At 41.0% G+C, this 17,607-nt stretch overlaps 1 protein-coding gene across 1 annotated transcript; it reads right to left on the minus strand.

Moving 5' to 3' along the window:
* Positions 1 to 254: 254 nt before the first annotated feature.
* LOC146369370 (G1/S-specific cyclin-D2-like) lies at positions 255 to 16,415 on the minus strand. The gene is made up of 5 exons (XM_084910136.1): positions 15,983 to 16,415; positions 14,851 to 15,066; positions 10,022 to 10,181; positions 7,065 to 7,213; positions 255 to 3,086 (listed from the first exon to the last, which is right to left on the minus strand). The coding sequence occupies exons 1-5, from the start codon at positions 16,175 to 16,177 to the stop codon at positions 2,922 to 2,924; spliced, it is 885 nt and encodes a 294-aa protein (XP_084766262.1). The 5' UTR covers positions 16,178 to 16,415; the 3' UTR covers positions 255 to 2,921.
* Between the last annotated feature and the right edge of the window lie 1,192 nt (positions 16,416 to 17,607).

The following is a 17,607-nucleotide window of genomic DNA, read 5'->3' on the forward strand; positions in this document are numbered from 1 at the left end:
ACATTTTATATTTGGCTTTGATAAAAAGATCTTATTATTTTAGGTAGCAGATATGTTCATATAACATGCAGTATTTTTACTCCTGTTTCCATGTTTAGCTTTAATGCCACACAGAAACATTCTGCTACCTGTTGTCCATAATTTTCACCTACTTAGATGTTGCTTGTGGTTTTGTCGCCCTCTGCTGACAATACAGTGGTATCATCACACATAATTAAGATTGTGGAAGTGGAAATAAAGACAAAAAAAGCTGGTTGATTTTTAGCCAATTTATTGAGGACAAATTGTTGAGGTACATTGTGTGGCTGAACTTGAGGGGAGGGGGGATAGTGGGAGAGCAGTTGGGAATAACAACCACACCAAACAAAGATAAAACATTCTGATGGTTTAAACTCTGAATAAATGGGTACCTCAGGAAAACAAAAATATTCCAATGAACTGATCAAAACTCTTTCTGGCACGTGCATCACATACAGTATAGGCTGTTCTTAGTTTAGCACCAGATATATGAAATGGTTTTAAAGTAGGCTATAGGCACTTGTAACTGCTCAGGGACATCTGGTGGTGGATATTTGTCTTACCCAGAATGGAGGGAAAGGAGGGAAGGTAGAGGGGGTGAAAAACCCCCCATAAAAGTAAAACCCGTCCGATGAATTAAGAGTGAAAGACGTGTGTGATGTGAAGTGAGTGTGTGTGATGAGGTAATGAGATGGGTTCTCGCTCTGTCCGTCCAAATTAACCTGAGGTACACAAACATTACAAAGAAGCAGCAAGAATATGATAGATTACAAAGTTACAAATCAATAGAGGAATAAAACATGCTAATCAAAAGAGATTGGCAAACACGATTACTTCCAGTCGCGCACCAAACTGTTACGTTCCCTCCGGTACATGTACGATGACACACACACGCACATATACATACACACACAAACACACACACAAAATAAGCAAAAGACTTGTTACATACACAATATTTCATAATATAGCAGCACACGTGTGAATGACAATAAGGCATCTTTGTGTAAGACTAGAAAAGAAAAGCTTCGTAGCAGCAAGAGAATGACGTATATAATCTATCTTTACTTACTTTGGAATTGTTGCTTTTAAAAATCATGAACAAAACCTTTAAAAGCATAAACATCTTTCAGCTTAAAGCATTCTTTCAGAGGGGGAACATTTGGCTTATTTTTTGTGGATTTTTTTTGTACAAACTGAGCATGCAGGAGTACGATTTAGAAACTACATTTCTGGTCTAACGAGAAATTCAATACATGTAAAACTCGCACACATGGCAGTTTTAAAACTTCAGAAAGCGGTGTAGACACAAACAAAATACGAACAAGAATATTTAGGATACAGACTGTAACTATTTTAAAGAACTAGCGGAAAGGGGTTGGAGTTGCTTTGAAAAAAAAAAATTCAAGTTCAAGAGTTAAATAAATGCACTGAAGTCTAAACATGACTTGGCTTTTCTTGGTTTATAAACAATTACACTATAACACCGATTATTATCCTATGACTACTCACCTGTAGGGGTCGAGCTTTCAAGATAAACGTGTGTTACCCCCATGGGAATCCAGCCCAGGAAAAAAAATCCTAATAACTTAAAAGAAAAACTAATAAAACCAAAAAAGACCACTAAAACCCTCTCTGAACTCTCCTCAACCACGATCCCCCTTACCGATCTTAAGGAGTGTTTTTAAAAGTGCATCGATATTGTTCCAAATCGCCCTCTCTGCAAAAAATAAGGATAAAAGAATAAAAATGGTATAACTGCTGAACACGAGAAACTGCAGTGCACCGAACCGACCGCCACCCAACCGGACATCACCAGGGATTATTATTATTCCTCCTCCTGCGTGTCACTCAAGTGTCGTGCAGCTGCATGAACATCATAAAGCTTAAAATAATCATCAATCCACACTTGTTGCATTTTAACCCACTTTCCTCATGCTCTCTTTTATTCTAAAAACCTACCAACAAACCCTTCACTTACTCCAGTCCTCTCTCAAACTTGGTAAGAAACTTGCCAGATCTCCTCTTTCATCATCTGCGCCCTCCACTATGTACAAGCTTCACCTATAAAAACACCACACAAACGACGGCATATCTTTGCTGAATGCAAATACACGAACATACGGTCCTGTCAGCACATCTAATGCACGCCTGAAACCATCTTCATGTCCTTCCCTATGTTGAGCAGGCCCAGCCCACTCCTAGCCAGCACGCTTCTGCATAAATAGTAAGCAGTACTACAGGTGCACAGTATGGTAGGCAGAGCAGCTAGCTGCAGTAGAGCTCCTCTGGTTGGATATCAGCTTGGTTTAAATGCCTTGTATTTATTATCAGCATTTGAATCACTACTATATGGATTTCCAGAAAAGGAAACATCCCATTAAAACTATTAATTGATAACTGCTAAGAGATATTTAAAGAGTAACATAACTAAATACTAAATATACAGTATTAAATTCACTTTGCTAGGTATTATCAAAAGGAATATGTATATTTCATAAAATTATGCTTTTTTTTTCAAGTATGAAAATATATTCAGGTTTCCTTTCTCGAAACCTAAGGCACTATCAAGTTTTCAAGAATTAATCCTTTCTTTTTTTCCTTTTTTTAAAGTAGCTGTTTGATTACATGTGGCCCGTACAAAAAAGGTGAAAGTACACCCAAACCAGGTATGAATGGGGCAAAAAAAAAAAAGAAAGGAAAAAAAAAAAACCAGAAAAAAAAGGAAAAAGAAAAACTAGAAACTTTTAAAAGTTCATCGATTGTCACACCATCACTCAACAGGGGGTGGGGGTGTAGGTGGTGACTTGATGCAGATCTACTGGCAGCTCACAAGCCCTCACTCCTGTCAGTTCATTGGCTGGCAAACATGAGTGTTGTGCGAGTCCGGTGGCGTCGGGAGCTCATAAGTTGATGTCGCGCACGTCTGTCGGGGTGCTGGACTGGTCTTGCTGCTCCCTCACCTTGCTGCCGGCCCGGACGCTGGTCTCCTGCCGGTACTGCTGCCCCTGCTGCAGGCTGGTGGTCAGCACACGCTCTATTTGTTCCTGGCAGGCCTTCAAACAATCCTGGAACAATTTTAAAAAGGGTCAGCAGCGGTTAAACACACCCTTCCATCAAACCTCTGCTAGCATCTGGGTGCTTTAAAGACACATAATCCCCTCCATCCAAGATTCATTTTTGCAGGTTCGCAATGTTTAGCACTATATTGTGTGGCAACTGAAGTCAAGCCTTTGATTTAGGAAAAATCCTTTTTTGAGTTATCACTCAAAATATCTGTTCAAGGATTTAAAATGTATCACTATTCATGCACATAAACAAAGCAAAAAGAAATAAAAGTACAGAAATGTTACATTTAAGTGATTTTTATGGCTTCCACAGCAAAAGTTGACGGCATACACATGCCCTTTAACTGGCTCTCTCTGCTCTACTATAGCCGTGTTACTGTAAATACCCCCCCCCCCTCTTCCCCGGCAGTCTGCTCACTTAATCTGTGCACCTGTAGCAGACACTAGTGTGCAAAATGTTGGAATTTCAGCTGCATTTGACATGCGAGTTGTTTAACGGCTTTGGTCACATGCATGGCATACCAGCGGGGAATTATGTTCTGCTGCGGTAGGTGGTCCTGTCTGCATCATGACCAGAACAATGGGTGCCAGTACACTCCGATACCAGTGGCACGGAGCAGCGAGCTGCACAGCGGGCACCGGACATGTGCATGTCTGTGGTACAAGCTGAAGGACTCCCACACGAGCTCTGGGGAGTGTCAGGGAACTCTGGACTCCCTTCCTCCACCCTCCCTTGGGTTTACTTCACGGTCAATCCCATGTGGAGGTCTTAGAGGAAATGGCTTTGACCTGCTGCACCCTAACCCTCTGAGTTAGGGTGTAAAACAGAATATAGGACAGTGGGACCGGATGTTTTTGGACGGCTTTTCTTATTAAAAGGGATCCTCTCTTCGTCTCCCTCAGTCTCCGTCCCCCCTGCAGGTCTGTGCGAAAGATGTGGGAGGTCTGCCTCTCTGAGCCGGCTGCAGGACTCTTAAGGAATGAGCCGAGCTCGCGGAGGGGCCAACATTCCTTTAAAATGCACGAATAATTGGAACCCGATGGGCTGCAGACGGAGTGCCTGTTGTGACGGCCGGCTGGGTCGCGGGGCCCACATCACCATGGCAGCGCAACCACAAGCTAAGAGTGCCGTTTCTAAGGCCTTTATGGATTTCTATCCTGAAATCTGTGTGACTGTTGTGCTGCAGCAAAAAACTACCTACCCAGTATAGATACCCTCTGAGAGTACTTTTTCTCAGTTATCAATATTTAAAGAAAAGATATACCAGTGACTATGACTAATATATCTATCTATATATCTATCTCCATCTCTATATACATCTTGCCCACAGATACACACAGTTGTATGTCTTTACAGTTTACAACATCTCCTAGTGCACACTGATGAACTGTAAAAATGGCATTATGATGGCACATCTACCCTGGTAGTGCACGCCATCATTTATAAGGTCATGTAAGTTTGCCCGTCTTATTTGAAGCCGTCTGGACGTTCAAGGAAAAAAGTGCAAACTAATCCAAGACTTGGTATTCTTACGATCCAGGGACTCAGTACAGGCATGATGCATGAAATTCTCCGACTTAGATTAAGCGTGGCTGTCAGCGAACAGTTGAGTCCCTTGGCAGTGTTTTTTTTTCTCTCCCCGGGGGCCTTTCATGTTGCACAAAATGAATTTTATTAGTGCTACAGATCCCATTTAACAGTAATCATGTGGCAAAAATGGAGCTGTGTTTGCCCAGGTGTGAAACTGTCATCTATCCTACCATAATGTACAGTTATTAGACAGATGTCAGTCTAACTGATTGAAAAAATATTAATTTGTAGCATTTTGCTCTTTATTTACTTGCTTTTAGACTTCTCTTTATTTTTTCAAGCCGTTATTCATGTGTAAAACCAATGATGGGCTAATAAAACACACTAGTTAGCTTAGCTTAGACTACTCCTTTTAAAAATTAAAAAACAAATCCCAGTGCTTAGGCCGAGCAGACCACTGGGCTTCTGATACTTTAATTAGCAGATTTTACAAACTACCGTATTTTTCGGACCATAAGCCACACTGTCGATGAACAGGTCTGTTTTCATACATAACGCGCACCGGATTATAAGCAGAATTAAGCAAAACAAAACAGTCAGATAAGTCAAACTTTACTCATCTCATTCTTCTTGCTTCCTCCACTTCCGTACCATTAATTAATTAATGTTGAATTCTCTCGCAGCTGCTCTACTCCCGTGTTGTTGCAGTATATTAATGACTAATCTCGTACTGTGGATGGATTATCTCAAAAGTTAGCGTTCATCCTCCAGCTTCACTGTGTTTATGTCATGCTAACATGCTAGCGATCACGCAGCACATCATTATATAGCAGCTAGTCCAACTTCAGTAACCCTACAAACGTCACTGCTGTTTAGTTTTCTGTCTTCATTTATGTTGGAAGTGATAGCAGAGCTGTACGTTTTAATTTTTTCAGAACAGTCAAAACATGCTATATCATGTTTAGGTGGAAAATAGGGAGCTAACTTCCTGCTAATTTCTAACTCCATTAAATTTCATCAATTCTGTTTTCATTGATGCCTAAATGTCAAACTTAATTGTGAAACCTGGTAAAGCAGCAACTCTGATGATTTTATTAAAGATGAAAGAATTTAGACAGTTTTTAACTGTCAGTGATGCCGCAGTGTTAGTTTGACTTTGGGACCTGAAGCAGACGGAGTTTTGGACCCAAAACTGTGGGAGCATTATGGCTACCTGACTACGGTAGCCGTAATGCTCCCACAATCCATTAAGTGGTGTGGCTTCGTAGATTACTAAAGTCGTACTAAAACATTTTTGAGAGATTTTTGAGCACCGTGTACCACACAAAATCGATTCGAGGTCAGTAAGCACAACCAGATTCATACAATAGGTGTATCGGATTATAAGGCGCACTGTCAATTTTTGTGAAAATTAAAGGATTTTAAGTGCGCCTTATAGTGTGGAAAAAACCGTAGTTGGCGAGTGATTGAGGTTGCTAGAAGATTTCTGCAGTCAACTGCAGTTTGCTCAACCTGTCTGCAAACACTTGTACTAGCCGAGGAAGTGAAAGTACGTTCGCCTTCAGAGAAAAAGTTGTGCTGGTTTAGTGGCATTCCTTGCTTCTGTCTAAGGCTTAAACACCCAAAAATGTATTCTTTTTTCTTTTAAAGTGGAACTTTTACTTTGAAGGTAAACGTTCCACGTTCGCAGTTGCACTTTTCAGTTTCACTCCTGCTCAGAGAGTAGCTGGCAAGTATTTGTAGACAGGTCTTCCATGCAAAGATCCAGCAGCTGTTAGGAAGTTTTCACTAAAACTCAGAGTGCGCACATTTTTGGCGACTGGTCTCTGGGCCTTCTTTACTTGACCCTACACTGTCACACATCCAGAACACCAAGTTAGCATCACGTGGTTAGTGGTCAGGTGTCTGTAAAACCTCAAAACAATAGAAACTAGTTGCAGATACATGTCACACACTTTGAGATTTGTGCAGTATTGTCTGATATTTTAAAGCTCAGCAAGTTACACTAAACACTGAAGTTAGTCTGTTGCAAGTAACTCTGTGTCTGCATCATCCTTCACTGGAAAAGATGCTTCTTGCCTTCAGTGCATACGTATTCCTCCACCAGGAGGGGCACACAGCTAAAGTGGGAGCCCTGCAAAGAAATTGCATGTGTCGTACCACAAGAATGTGGGCTCTGAGTTTTAAGAAGACATTCCCTCTGCTCTTTATAGCAGCAGTCTGGCTCCCCAGCCAGCAGCCAAATGCTTGCTCTCCCTCTCTCCATGAAAAGTAAATAGCTTCAGCCTGCCACCACTGAAGTCATCACTGTTGTTTACTAAAGAGCCTTTTATGCTGCTGTCGTGAGATGTTGCAATGATCGCTATTAACAGCGTATTGTTTCGAAGCGCTGAAAGTATTGAGTAATTCCTGCTGTCGAATATAAATTTCCCCGCTGTGGTACTCACCACCTCCGTGTTGGTGATCTTGGCCAGCAGGTCTGTCAGGTTGTCTCGACTCAGCCTCTGGTCAGTGTGGTCCAACTGCAGGCCACAGATAGCGGCTCCCATGCTGCCAGAGGCTATCATAGAAGGAGGGTTCATAGCAAGGCGGTCATCTGGTGAGGGAAAGAGAGAGCGTTAATGTGCAATTAGTGAAACAAGAGCAGCTTTTAAGCCACGGTGACACATGGAAATTACATCCTCAATGTGACACATAGAGCAACATTACTTAAATCCGCCCAGAGGAAGTGTCACAGATGCAAAAGAGGTGAAACGTCTGAATCATCTCCATCATACATGCTTTACAGCTGAATCTGATTTTCCCACAGTCTGGATTTCAGCAGACGAAGCTCCACAGTGGAACCTGTGTGGCGTCCTTCACAGGAACTTCAGCTGTGATTAGAAAAACAGAGTAGGAATCCTCCTACTCGCTGAGCAATGAGTTCCAGGCACGACTCCCTTCGGTCTGCATCCAAGTCTCAGAGACTTAAGTGACAACAGGCCTGGGAGGAGGCAGAAAAGGAGGCGGACATGGAGAGAACAACAAGGAAAACCAGCAAGTGCTGATTGTGAGAAGTCCTTTCCACTGCTTGGTTATTCGATTAAGTAACGGCAAGGAGCTTCAGCAATCCCACCTCATTGTCTTTTATACGTAGGACAGTAACTTTCCAAAACAAACAATCCCTCCTTCACACCCTCTTTGTCCTGTGATTGGCTGAGGTTTCTCTTATCTTTGATTTTAGAGCAGCAGTCCCCAACCCCCAGACCGGTCCGTGAGTTGTTTGGTATCGGGCCACGAGAGTTGAGGCTTGGGTGTGAAATTTATGGTTTTCAGGGTTTTTATTGTTAACTCTGTCTTTTCCCGTGTTGTAGTTGTGTCTTATTTTGAAAGAAATATTTACGCATTACCATAGCGACCAGAGCGGAATAAGGTGCAGAGGGGAGGATTTTACTCTCAATGTTGTTGGCGCATTTCAGGAGGACGCTGCTAATAAAGTTACACAATCACACAGTGAATTTGTGTTTATTATTATATTTACAAAATAGTGCAGTTTTTGTCTTGGTCGTATCATTTTATTTTGTTGTATTTATCCGGTCTGTGGCACAAAAAAGGTTGGGGACTGCTGCTTTAGAGCTCCTTTTTTTTTTTACCATTTTTAAACAAAGTGTTTCAGTGACTTTTCTTTGGTACAACCAAGTAAAACACAAATGTGCCAACATATTACTCTACATAACCGACAGCTTTTTGTCTTCTTGCGTCGTTGACTGAAACATCCTGATTTCTGACAAAGATGGGCAATGTCATGCTAAAAAACTTACTGGACTGGCGTTTTGCACCAATTTTGAACAAAATATGTGGTGCTCTTTTAAAAAGTGAAATCATGATCTAGTTATTCAAAAGGACAAAAAGAAAATCCAGGAAGTTTGTCAAGTTAAGTTGGATGTAGGAACTACCTTCTCTCCAAGGTCTACCATCCACCGCCTAAAAGCAGTCATTGATAAGCAAGTCACAGGTAGATGGCGACACAACAGGCTGGTAAGAAAATAGTTCCTACCTGAAACTGCTCACAAGACTTTCAATTGCTGATTTATTTTAACGTGGCCATTTCTGGGGACATTTTGAGTACGACACGGGGGGGGGGGCTTTCTTTAAGTCCCATAGAGAAAAGCCAGTGTAAACCAGTCCCAGTGGCCTGATAGCTTTTAGCCAGCTGTGCTACACCCATCTTCTCCTCCAGGGGCCAGCTGTCCATAGGAGGAGCTCCTCCAATATAATAATAACATCTCAACTCCATATAAAACTCCAAACATTTACATTACTGCACAACCACAGCAGGCCTCCTTTTTTTCCACTGCGGCTGCTTTGTGCTTGGATATAAGCAGCTGTTTATGAATAGCAGAAGTGACCACTGAAACACACCCAAAAATAAATAAATATATATATATATATATATATATATAAATATATATATATATATATATATATATATATATATATATATATATATATATTTATTTTGTGCGTGTGTGACACTAAAACTGTGCTAAACAGGGCATGAAACTCGCTGAAGGAGCCTCTGATTCCAATAACTAACTCTAGTAAATAAGTGCTTAATAGCCAGATATGACCGCACTGACGTTTGTGAGGAATTCAATGCACCAAAGTGACCTCCCTTTGTTTTATTTCCTTCATTGAATTAGCTAGAAAAGAGGAAAGGAGGTAGCAGAAGAAAAGCAGCCTTGTGAGACAGGTTTCCTGTATATTATATGCATTAGGTGATCCTGCAGTAGTATTTCTGTCCAGGATATGAAAATATTAGAGGGATTCCAAGTTTAGGCAAAGGAATGCCTTGAAAATTCACCTAAGGAGAGGCCTGAGGGGGACATGTAAGCTTTTTCCAGAGTTTATTTTGGACACAAGGCGGCGATGGGAGGAGGAAGGAAGATCACTGGATCGCTGCCCTGCCTTTTTAAACCTGGAAGTCTCTCTGTCAACAAACAATGAAAGGGGAGTACCGCAGAAAAATTCAGCTGCACCTGAGTCACTCAGCACAGAGTGTGTGATAGGATTGCTATCATTACCCGTGTATGTGGCTAATCTAAACACAGCACTGATAGGAGTTTTCCCAGGCACTTAGAAGAGAAATGTGCATGACCACTTTGAGTAGCTTTTAGCAGCTGTGAAGACAAAAAAAACTCACTACAGGCTGTGGAAAGAGTAGAAAGTGGATAAGGCAGCCAGTAGAGAAGAAAGAGGTCACAGATGACTCACGATGGGGGAATGTTTGCGTGTGTGGGAATATTCTGGTGGATGTCTGAGTAAACATTTTTTTAAAAAAAGCACGAAACTGAGCAGATGAAGGATTAAAAAAATAATAACAACAAATTTTAAAAACACATAAAACAACAGGTACCCGCATTACCTGTGGCGCAGAGGGCGATGAACGTCTGTGTGTGCTTGCGGACCATCACCACCTTTTCTTTGGGGAGGGGCAGCCTTCGTATGATGTGCTCTACAAAATCATTGGGGATGACGGAGGCCATGTTCCACTTCAACTTCCCCAGCACAACCAGTTCCCAGTCCTAAAGCACAAGGATGAGGGTTAAAAAAGAGTGTGTGTCAGGGGGTTAAATGGCATGCTGCCACGTCTGTATCACCCGTGAAAATGATCTTAGTCTGCCTCCATTCCCAGAGGAAATGGCTCTGTAAGAAGAGCAACATTTCTTCATTTTATCTATCCTCACTGTATCTTATTATCTGCATGCCTTTCTCATTCCTTGCATCTTTTGTGTTCATATCGCCGGCATGTGACAAGCCTTGCCCTGCTTAGAGGCCCTGCCAATGAGACAGCAAGCCCCTTCCTTCCTGTCATAAGCCTCAAACACAGCGCTACAATGAGCTAGCGCTGCACAGGCAGCCGCACAGAGATCACTCTTTATACAGCAAGGCTTTGCAAGAGCAAGAAGACTGCACACACTGCATTATCTAATTTCCTGTTACTCTTAACTCATTGCATTCAAAACCCAACCAATTTACTATATTTTTAAATATTATTTAGCAGAGACATCAAATGAAGACTTCAAAATCTAAAATTTACTCAGACGAACAATTAGTCATGATCAAGTTTTCAACACTTTCTCTAACCTCCCATACGAGAGAAATTTAGAGACTGACATGTGGTGCTGTAGCCATTTCTACCTGCCACTGTTTCTTTTTAAGAAAAACAGAAGTCCTAAAAGAGCAAAGCATCGCTCTGCTGCCTTAAAATAAATTGAATTCACTTAAGTTCTTCTGAGCTGTGATTGTGTGCGTGTTCCTCCAGAAGCCATTCATTGAAAAAACGCTTACATGTGTTGCTTTTTTCTTTGTTTAGGGTCCAAACTGCACCTGAGCTTTTATTTAAAGTTGCACGGGTGTGCCATTTAAAATAACTGTCAATTTGGAGAAAATAATCCAAGGGTGTGGCGAAGTGTCCCTGTAAATAGAGTTATTGATATAGGCACTCTAAAGGGGAAGTACTGTTGTAACGCTTTTATGAATAGCTAAACACTAGCATCAATACACTTTCATTCAGTAACAGATTCATGTCTAAACTTTGCTCCAAGCACTTCTGAAAGAATTGTACCTGTAGACGATAAGTGGGAACATGTCGAAGGGAAGGCAGGTGAGACAGAAGTGCAGCATAGTGCAGTTTTACTGAGGCACGATTAAAAAGACGAGGCAGGTGGTGACACCTATCAAATCTGAATCACTTGTGTTTTGCTCCCCTATAGAATCAAAATGAGCTACATAAAGGTCAGTTTTTAGTTAACAACATGCTTATCTTTGGCTTTAAAAGAATTTAAAACATTTTTTCAAAAAGGCAGTGCAGTGCCACCACGTCTGGCACTGGTGCTAACATCTAAAAATCTACCATTTCCCACCCCCTTAATCTAGAAATAACTCAACATTTCAACAGAATAAGATGCCAAAAAGTGACGGCACCATGTAAAACCCACTAACTAAAAGAAATAACTCAACATTTCAACAGAATAAGATGCCAAAAAGTGACGGCACCATGTAAAACCCACTAACTAAAAGAAATTCACAGATGATTCACGGTCGCGATCATCGCGCTTTGATTTTACAGTTGTGAAAACGACTCAACCTCTGTTGAATAACACTGTGTACCGTTCCATTCTTAAATCTATCAAAATGTGTGCTGCACTGGCACCCCGGCACGTGCCAGTAGAGAGTAAGCCTCCAGTGGCACCACTGTGAAATCTAACTCCCAAAAAAAGCAAGCTAGGGGGTCTGATAATGCACATATTGGTCTGCAGGAACTTACTTTGAAGTGTTAAATCGAGCAAACAAAGTCTGAGACAAGAGAAGTTGTGTTTACATAAAGAGGTGGTCTGAAAATCATAACTAGAACAGACAAAGACTAACACTTTGGCAGTAAATGTCACAGGTGAGGCTAACACTGGATTTTCACTGGTGTCTAGGCGACTGGATAAAGAAAACTGATATGCACTTCCTAAGAAGGTGGTGTGACTTATATCAGATAAGCCCGATATGAGGAAAGCTGGGCTGAACTTAACTTAAGGTGATACCAATAAATTTCTGTGGGAACATGAGGTCCATTCTGTTAACCATGAGAAAACCTTTGCGATAACGGCGTCATTGTTTGGTTTTCTTCATTTATGGGTAGAAAAATATGAGAAAGGTTAACTGGAGTGTGTTAGAAATCACTGCAATCAACAGCAAGAAATTAAAAGGGATTAAAACTACTCATATTTCTCATGAGAGAAGTTTTCTTTAATGCCCTTTTAACACTGAATGAACACAGCTGATTCTAATTTCTCACTTCCTCTGTGTCACACAAAAAGTAACCGTAGTACACACCGAAACCCCAACGCTCAGCGGGGACAGTCCCCCCCACCCCGAAACGCTTTTCTGTCATCTAAAATGTCACCCGTCAATCCCATTTACGTGGGTTTCCTGTACATAACCAGTTTCTCTTCACCCTATTTTAGCCTCATTGTAGATCAATGATTGTGAGATGAATAGGGGATAGGTTTGCCACTGGTATGATCACTTCCAGGACATCTGTCCTGATGAAAAATACCACCCGCTACCATTGTTAAACTTCTCTCTTACAGGCAAACTGCCACCAGCAGGGGTAGCACATTTACTGTAAGAGTGAGGAGCTACAATAATTTTCCAGAGGCTCCGGCTGCCTGCTCTCTGCATCCTGTGAGGATATCCAGGAATATGGAGCCTTACAACAATATGGAGCATCAAATCGGATGGATGTCATTTCCCTAAACAGCTGCAGCCGAGCAGGAGGACCCATAGGCTACGTCCACACTAATGCGTTTTCACCCGAAAACGCATCGTTTTCTCTCCGTTCTGGCCTCCCGTCCACACTGAGACGTTTTCACTCATGGAAAACGCATACATTTGAAAACGGTGCTTTCGCGTTGCAGTACGGACAGCAAAAACAAAGACTTTCTAAAATGATGACGCATGTTAGTCATATGATTCAGTCATGTGACCAATTAAACTAAGTTAGCGGAGGGCATTATACAGCAGTTGTTTTGTTTGCTCTCAATTTTGACAGCCCTATTAAAGATTAATCAGTCTGTACATGCTCCAGATAGCTTTTCTTCAAATTCTTTATTTCTCATGCGCTTTTGCAACTTTTACTGTTGTGTTACTCGCAGCAACAACTCCACCTCATTGTTAGTCCATTTAAAAAACTCGGTGCTTTCCCTCAACATTTTGCCGCGACGTTTCAAAGAGCCAGAAAGTAAATAAGCGGCAGACAGAAATGAGGCAGGTCAAATCTTCTTGCGCAGTACTGGAACGTAAGCGTTTTCGGCCGTTTCAATGCGGACGCACAACTCTGTGAAAACGACTGAAAACGCTAGTGTGGACGCGGAGCGGTTTCAAACGAAAACGCTGTTTTCAAATCTATCCGGGTTAGTGTGGAAGTAGCCATAGAGAGCCTGGGCAGCAGTTTGGCAGATCTTACTGCAACATGTAAATTACTCTGGCACTGAAGTGGTTAAATAAAATCTGCAACTCTTTTAGTTGTTTAAGACAATTTCTTTTTTAATGGAAACTTCCAACAAGACATTTTTTAGGGCAGAAGCTAACGTTTGTTTGCTTGTAGAAGTCATAGACCAGCGGTCCCAAACTCATTTTACATCGTGGCCCGCTTTAATCTGTGAAATTCCCCCTTTTGTCAGCGTAAAGAAGTTTAATATTTAATATTTAAATATAAGAAAAATAAGTCAGCACAACTCTTTGGGCTTTAATCCTAAGAAATAAATGTGTAAAATTAGGAACATTTAGTAAAGAAAATAACTTCTCTGACATTTAAGTGTTTATTACTTCGTTACTTTGGTGTAGTATGAATGGCTATGGAAAGAAAGCTGTAAAACTTATGAAAATACATGCCGTCCTTCATTTGCTCCAAAGCCTTCTAATGGGCCGGATTGAGAGCCTCTGCTGGCCAATTCTGGTCCCCGGGCCTTATGTTTGGCATCCCTGTTCTAAGCCAAATGTTTCCAGTCACAAAAAGCCACCTATAGGAGCCTGAAATTAACATAAACTGGATTAAAAAAATTAGCTCTATGATATTAATAAAAATTCAGCATCGTGATCATCTCACTGTCTGCAAGTGAGAAACAAACTGTTTTGCTGATGAGGACGATGTGATAGTATCAAAAGCTCAAGAGGAGGGCAAAATAAATGGAGATAAGTGTTGGGTGGGTTATTTAACCTTAAATTTTTTTAAAGATCTTTCTTACACAACAAATGATTAAAAGAGAAATTTATCTTAAAGGGACTTTTAAACTGCCAACATGGTGCCAAAAGTTGCCTTTAAAAGCATCCCTAGGTTAACGGTTGTGTAGTAAATCGTATGATAGTAAGAAAATAATACTTGAGCTTGGAGGTTTGGTTTTTAATAGCATGAAATACTCAATATGTACTAGAAATGCAGGCTTCCTCATGATATCCATATCCTAAACTGCATAACTGCCACTAGATGGCATCATGCGTCTCTTCAGGCCACATGGATCCAAAGAAAGGATGTGGCTGTATTGTGCTCCACTTACAAGGAAAATAGGAAACTTCCTGTGAAACCAATACAGCCATTAGCATCATAAAGTCATCGAAAAAACGTGACACGACATCTTCATGCTCCCATGAGTGAGTGAGTGAATGTTCGGATGGATGAATGGATGGGACTGTTGCTCTTACCAGCAGTTCCCGTGGTGAGAATGAATTATCTGTGTACATGCAAAGTTTCTCTGCTGATATGGGCCTGCAGTCCTTTAGCTTGGAGGCCAGAAACATGCACACAGCTCCCAGAAGCTGCAAGTAACTCTTTCTTGTGGGCATCACTGCTAAAAATCTGTCCAAATAATTAATAGCTAAAGGAAAGACGTCTTCATTGCTCTTCTCCTCTTCACACACCTGGAAAAGTTTAAACAGGAGACACATATATTAGGTAAAACTATGCCAAAACACCCAAAACAAAAAAAACCCAACTACAATAACAAAACAGAAAAAGAAAAAAAGAGGAATATATTTGTATATAAAACAGGTTTTGGTGGCTATTAATTCTGCTATAAATAGTACTGTTTTCGGGTTAAAGGTTAAATGACTGGTTTTCACGTCTTTTTTTCCTGCATGAAAGGCTGCAAAGTCAGAGCAGGGCAGAAACAAATTAGTTCAACAGCAACTCGTTCTGCAAAACCCCCACATCGCCATTCAGTCTCTCTTCCTTGTTGGGGCTTGCCTCACTCATCAAAAAATAAAAATAAAATAAAATAAACCACCCAAAAGCTTTATAAAGTGTGCAAAATATCCACATGTTTTCTTCAAACACTTTCCGACAGTTTTTGTGAAAGAACTTTACCAAAATCAACTTATTTTCTTGAGCTGAAAAAATGAAAGTGGCTTAGCATTCATGCTGCCTGCCTTGCCCCGAGCCTGAGTCACTTTTAAAAAATTAATAATAATTACTCTGAGGGGAAATTTTCGAGTTTTCGATTATGTAAATTAAGAATAAGTCCCCCCCTGTCGCCTGAGCTTACTAATTATCAGAAAGCACAAACTTTGAAGCTGTTAACCAATGTAAATATGCAGCTAGGCTGTTTTCTTTGAAGCCGAATTTTCTTCGTGGTGGAATTTCCGACTCTCCCACGCCTTTGGTGAGTCATTCTTATTCAATTGTCAAACAGGTTAACATCCATGACAACTTTCCACGAGCTAAAACGAGCCAGAAATAACTTGTAAGTGTGCAAAAACAAAACAAGACAAAACAAAAAACTGAAAATTAGCTAAAGCGGTTAGGTTAGCCCCGCGAGTGCATAAAATGCCCACAAACCTCATGCATCCAGCCTGCAACCATTCGTCTCATATAAGGCTGAATATCCTTCTGGACCTGCTGAAAATACGAACACTGAGGTAAAAATCTGTCCTCGATTGTTAATAAACTCGGCAACACTCTGTCATCACAGAGGATGTTTAGGTCAGGCTGGGCTCTCACGGCTAGGTCCGACTCCAGGCAGTAAAGCTCCATGTCTCGGCCCCCGTCTTCGCCCCGTTTTTTTGTTTGCTGTTGCCTTTGTTTTAGTTACTGAATAATATGAAGGAAAAGTAAATAAATATTGTTACGGTGTTTTCGACAGCGGACAGGAGGAGGAGAAGTGCCCAGGACGAAGCATGAGGCTGAGACTGCTGGGTTTGCTCCAGTCCTGCTGCCTCACGGTTTGCTTCCTCTCGCTGCCGTCGATGGGCCGCAGCTGCAGGCACTACATCCGGTACGAACTTTCAAAATAGATGTCTGGGAAGAAAGCGGAAAACAAACCGGAAACCTTATTAATAAAAACAAACAAGCAAAAACATAAAATAAAATAAATAAATATATATAATATTACTTTAAATTTTAAGGATTATCATTGTCATTACAGCAATACTATGTTTTTTGCCCTCAGTCCAAGAGTGAGCTTGTGAGATGGCTAGAGTCCTATCAAAGTTAATGGAGAGAGGACCATGTGTGTAATTGTGTGTATCTAGACAGCTGTACTGGGAGGCTATGCCCAAAGAGAGAGGCGGCAAATGCAAAAGGAAAGGCTAATGCATGAATTATGCTTTAGTGGAGAAATCTATGTCATCATGGAAAATTCCTTTTAACACCACGTTGTAGCTGTCCACTTAATCTCACATGACCCTCCCAAGTAATGTAACTAAACATTGGGTAAATGCAGAATGCAACAGCTTGAATGGCATCATAAAGTTAAAGGCAAGTTCCGGTTACAACCCAAGTTATGACATAGTTTTAAAGCAAAAGTCTAAATCATGTACATCAGGCTGAAAGATAACGAAAAGGGCTAGAAAGGATGTGCAGCAGATTAGAGTGATTAAGGACAGAGATGGAAATGTATTAAAGAGGGAAGAGACTATGCTGAGAAGATGGTAGGAATACTATGAGGAGCTCATGAATGAATGAAATCAGAGAGAGGGAGAGAGAGAGTAGAGTGGGTAGAATCCAAATATCAAAAACAAACAATCCAAATATCCATAGTATTGATACCAATGGTGGTACTGGTATTGGATCGATTTTTTTGTTTATGTTCTCTCATTTCAGTGCCGCTATGAAAAGGATGAAGAGTGGAGAAGTGGTTGGACCTAGTGATATACCTGTGCAGGTATGGAGAATTCCAGGAGAGAGGACAGTGGACTTTTTAACCAGATTATTTAACACAATGATGGAGACTAAAAGGATGCCTGAGGAATGGAGAAGAGGTGTACTGGTACCAATTTTCAACAAACGTAATCTTCAGACCTGTAATAACTACAGAGCAATAAGGCTGATGAGCCACACCATAAAGCTGTTGGAAAGAGTTGTTAAACCTAGGTGCAGACTTGACTGGTACTTGTGTAGCACTCACAAATATTTACACACTTACATGTTGATGGATGCATTGTCGGCAACTTCTGTTTCAGCAT

This window comes from Perissodus microlepis, chromosome 17, assembly GCF_051167445.1.
Source record: "Perissodus microlepis isolate ML-2025 ecotype Zambia chromosome 17, ASM5116744v1, whole genome shotgun sequence".
Lineage (NCBI taxonomy): Eukaryota > Metazoa > Chordata > Actinopteri > Cichliformes > Cichlidae > Perissodus > Perissodus microlepis.

Bases quoted from the DNA above. Each gene is read 5' to 3' on its own strand.
- LOC146369370 (XM_084910136.1), bottom strand. From the start codon at position 16,177: ATGGAGCTTTACTGCCTGGAGTCGGACCTAGCCGTGAGAGCCCAGCCT. The intron at 15,067-15,982 runs GTTTGTGGGCAT...AAACTTTTCCAG, and splicing joins TTGCAGGCTGGATGCATGAG to GTGTGTGAAGAGGAGAAGAG. The intron at 7,214-10,021 runs GTAATGCGGGTA...TTCCCTCACCAG, and splicing joins CATCGCCCTCTGCGCCACAG to ATGACCGCCTTGCTATGAAC.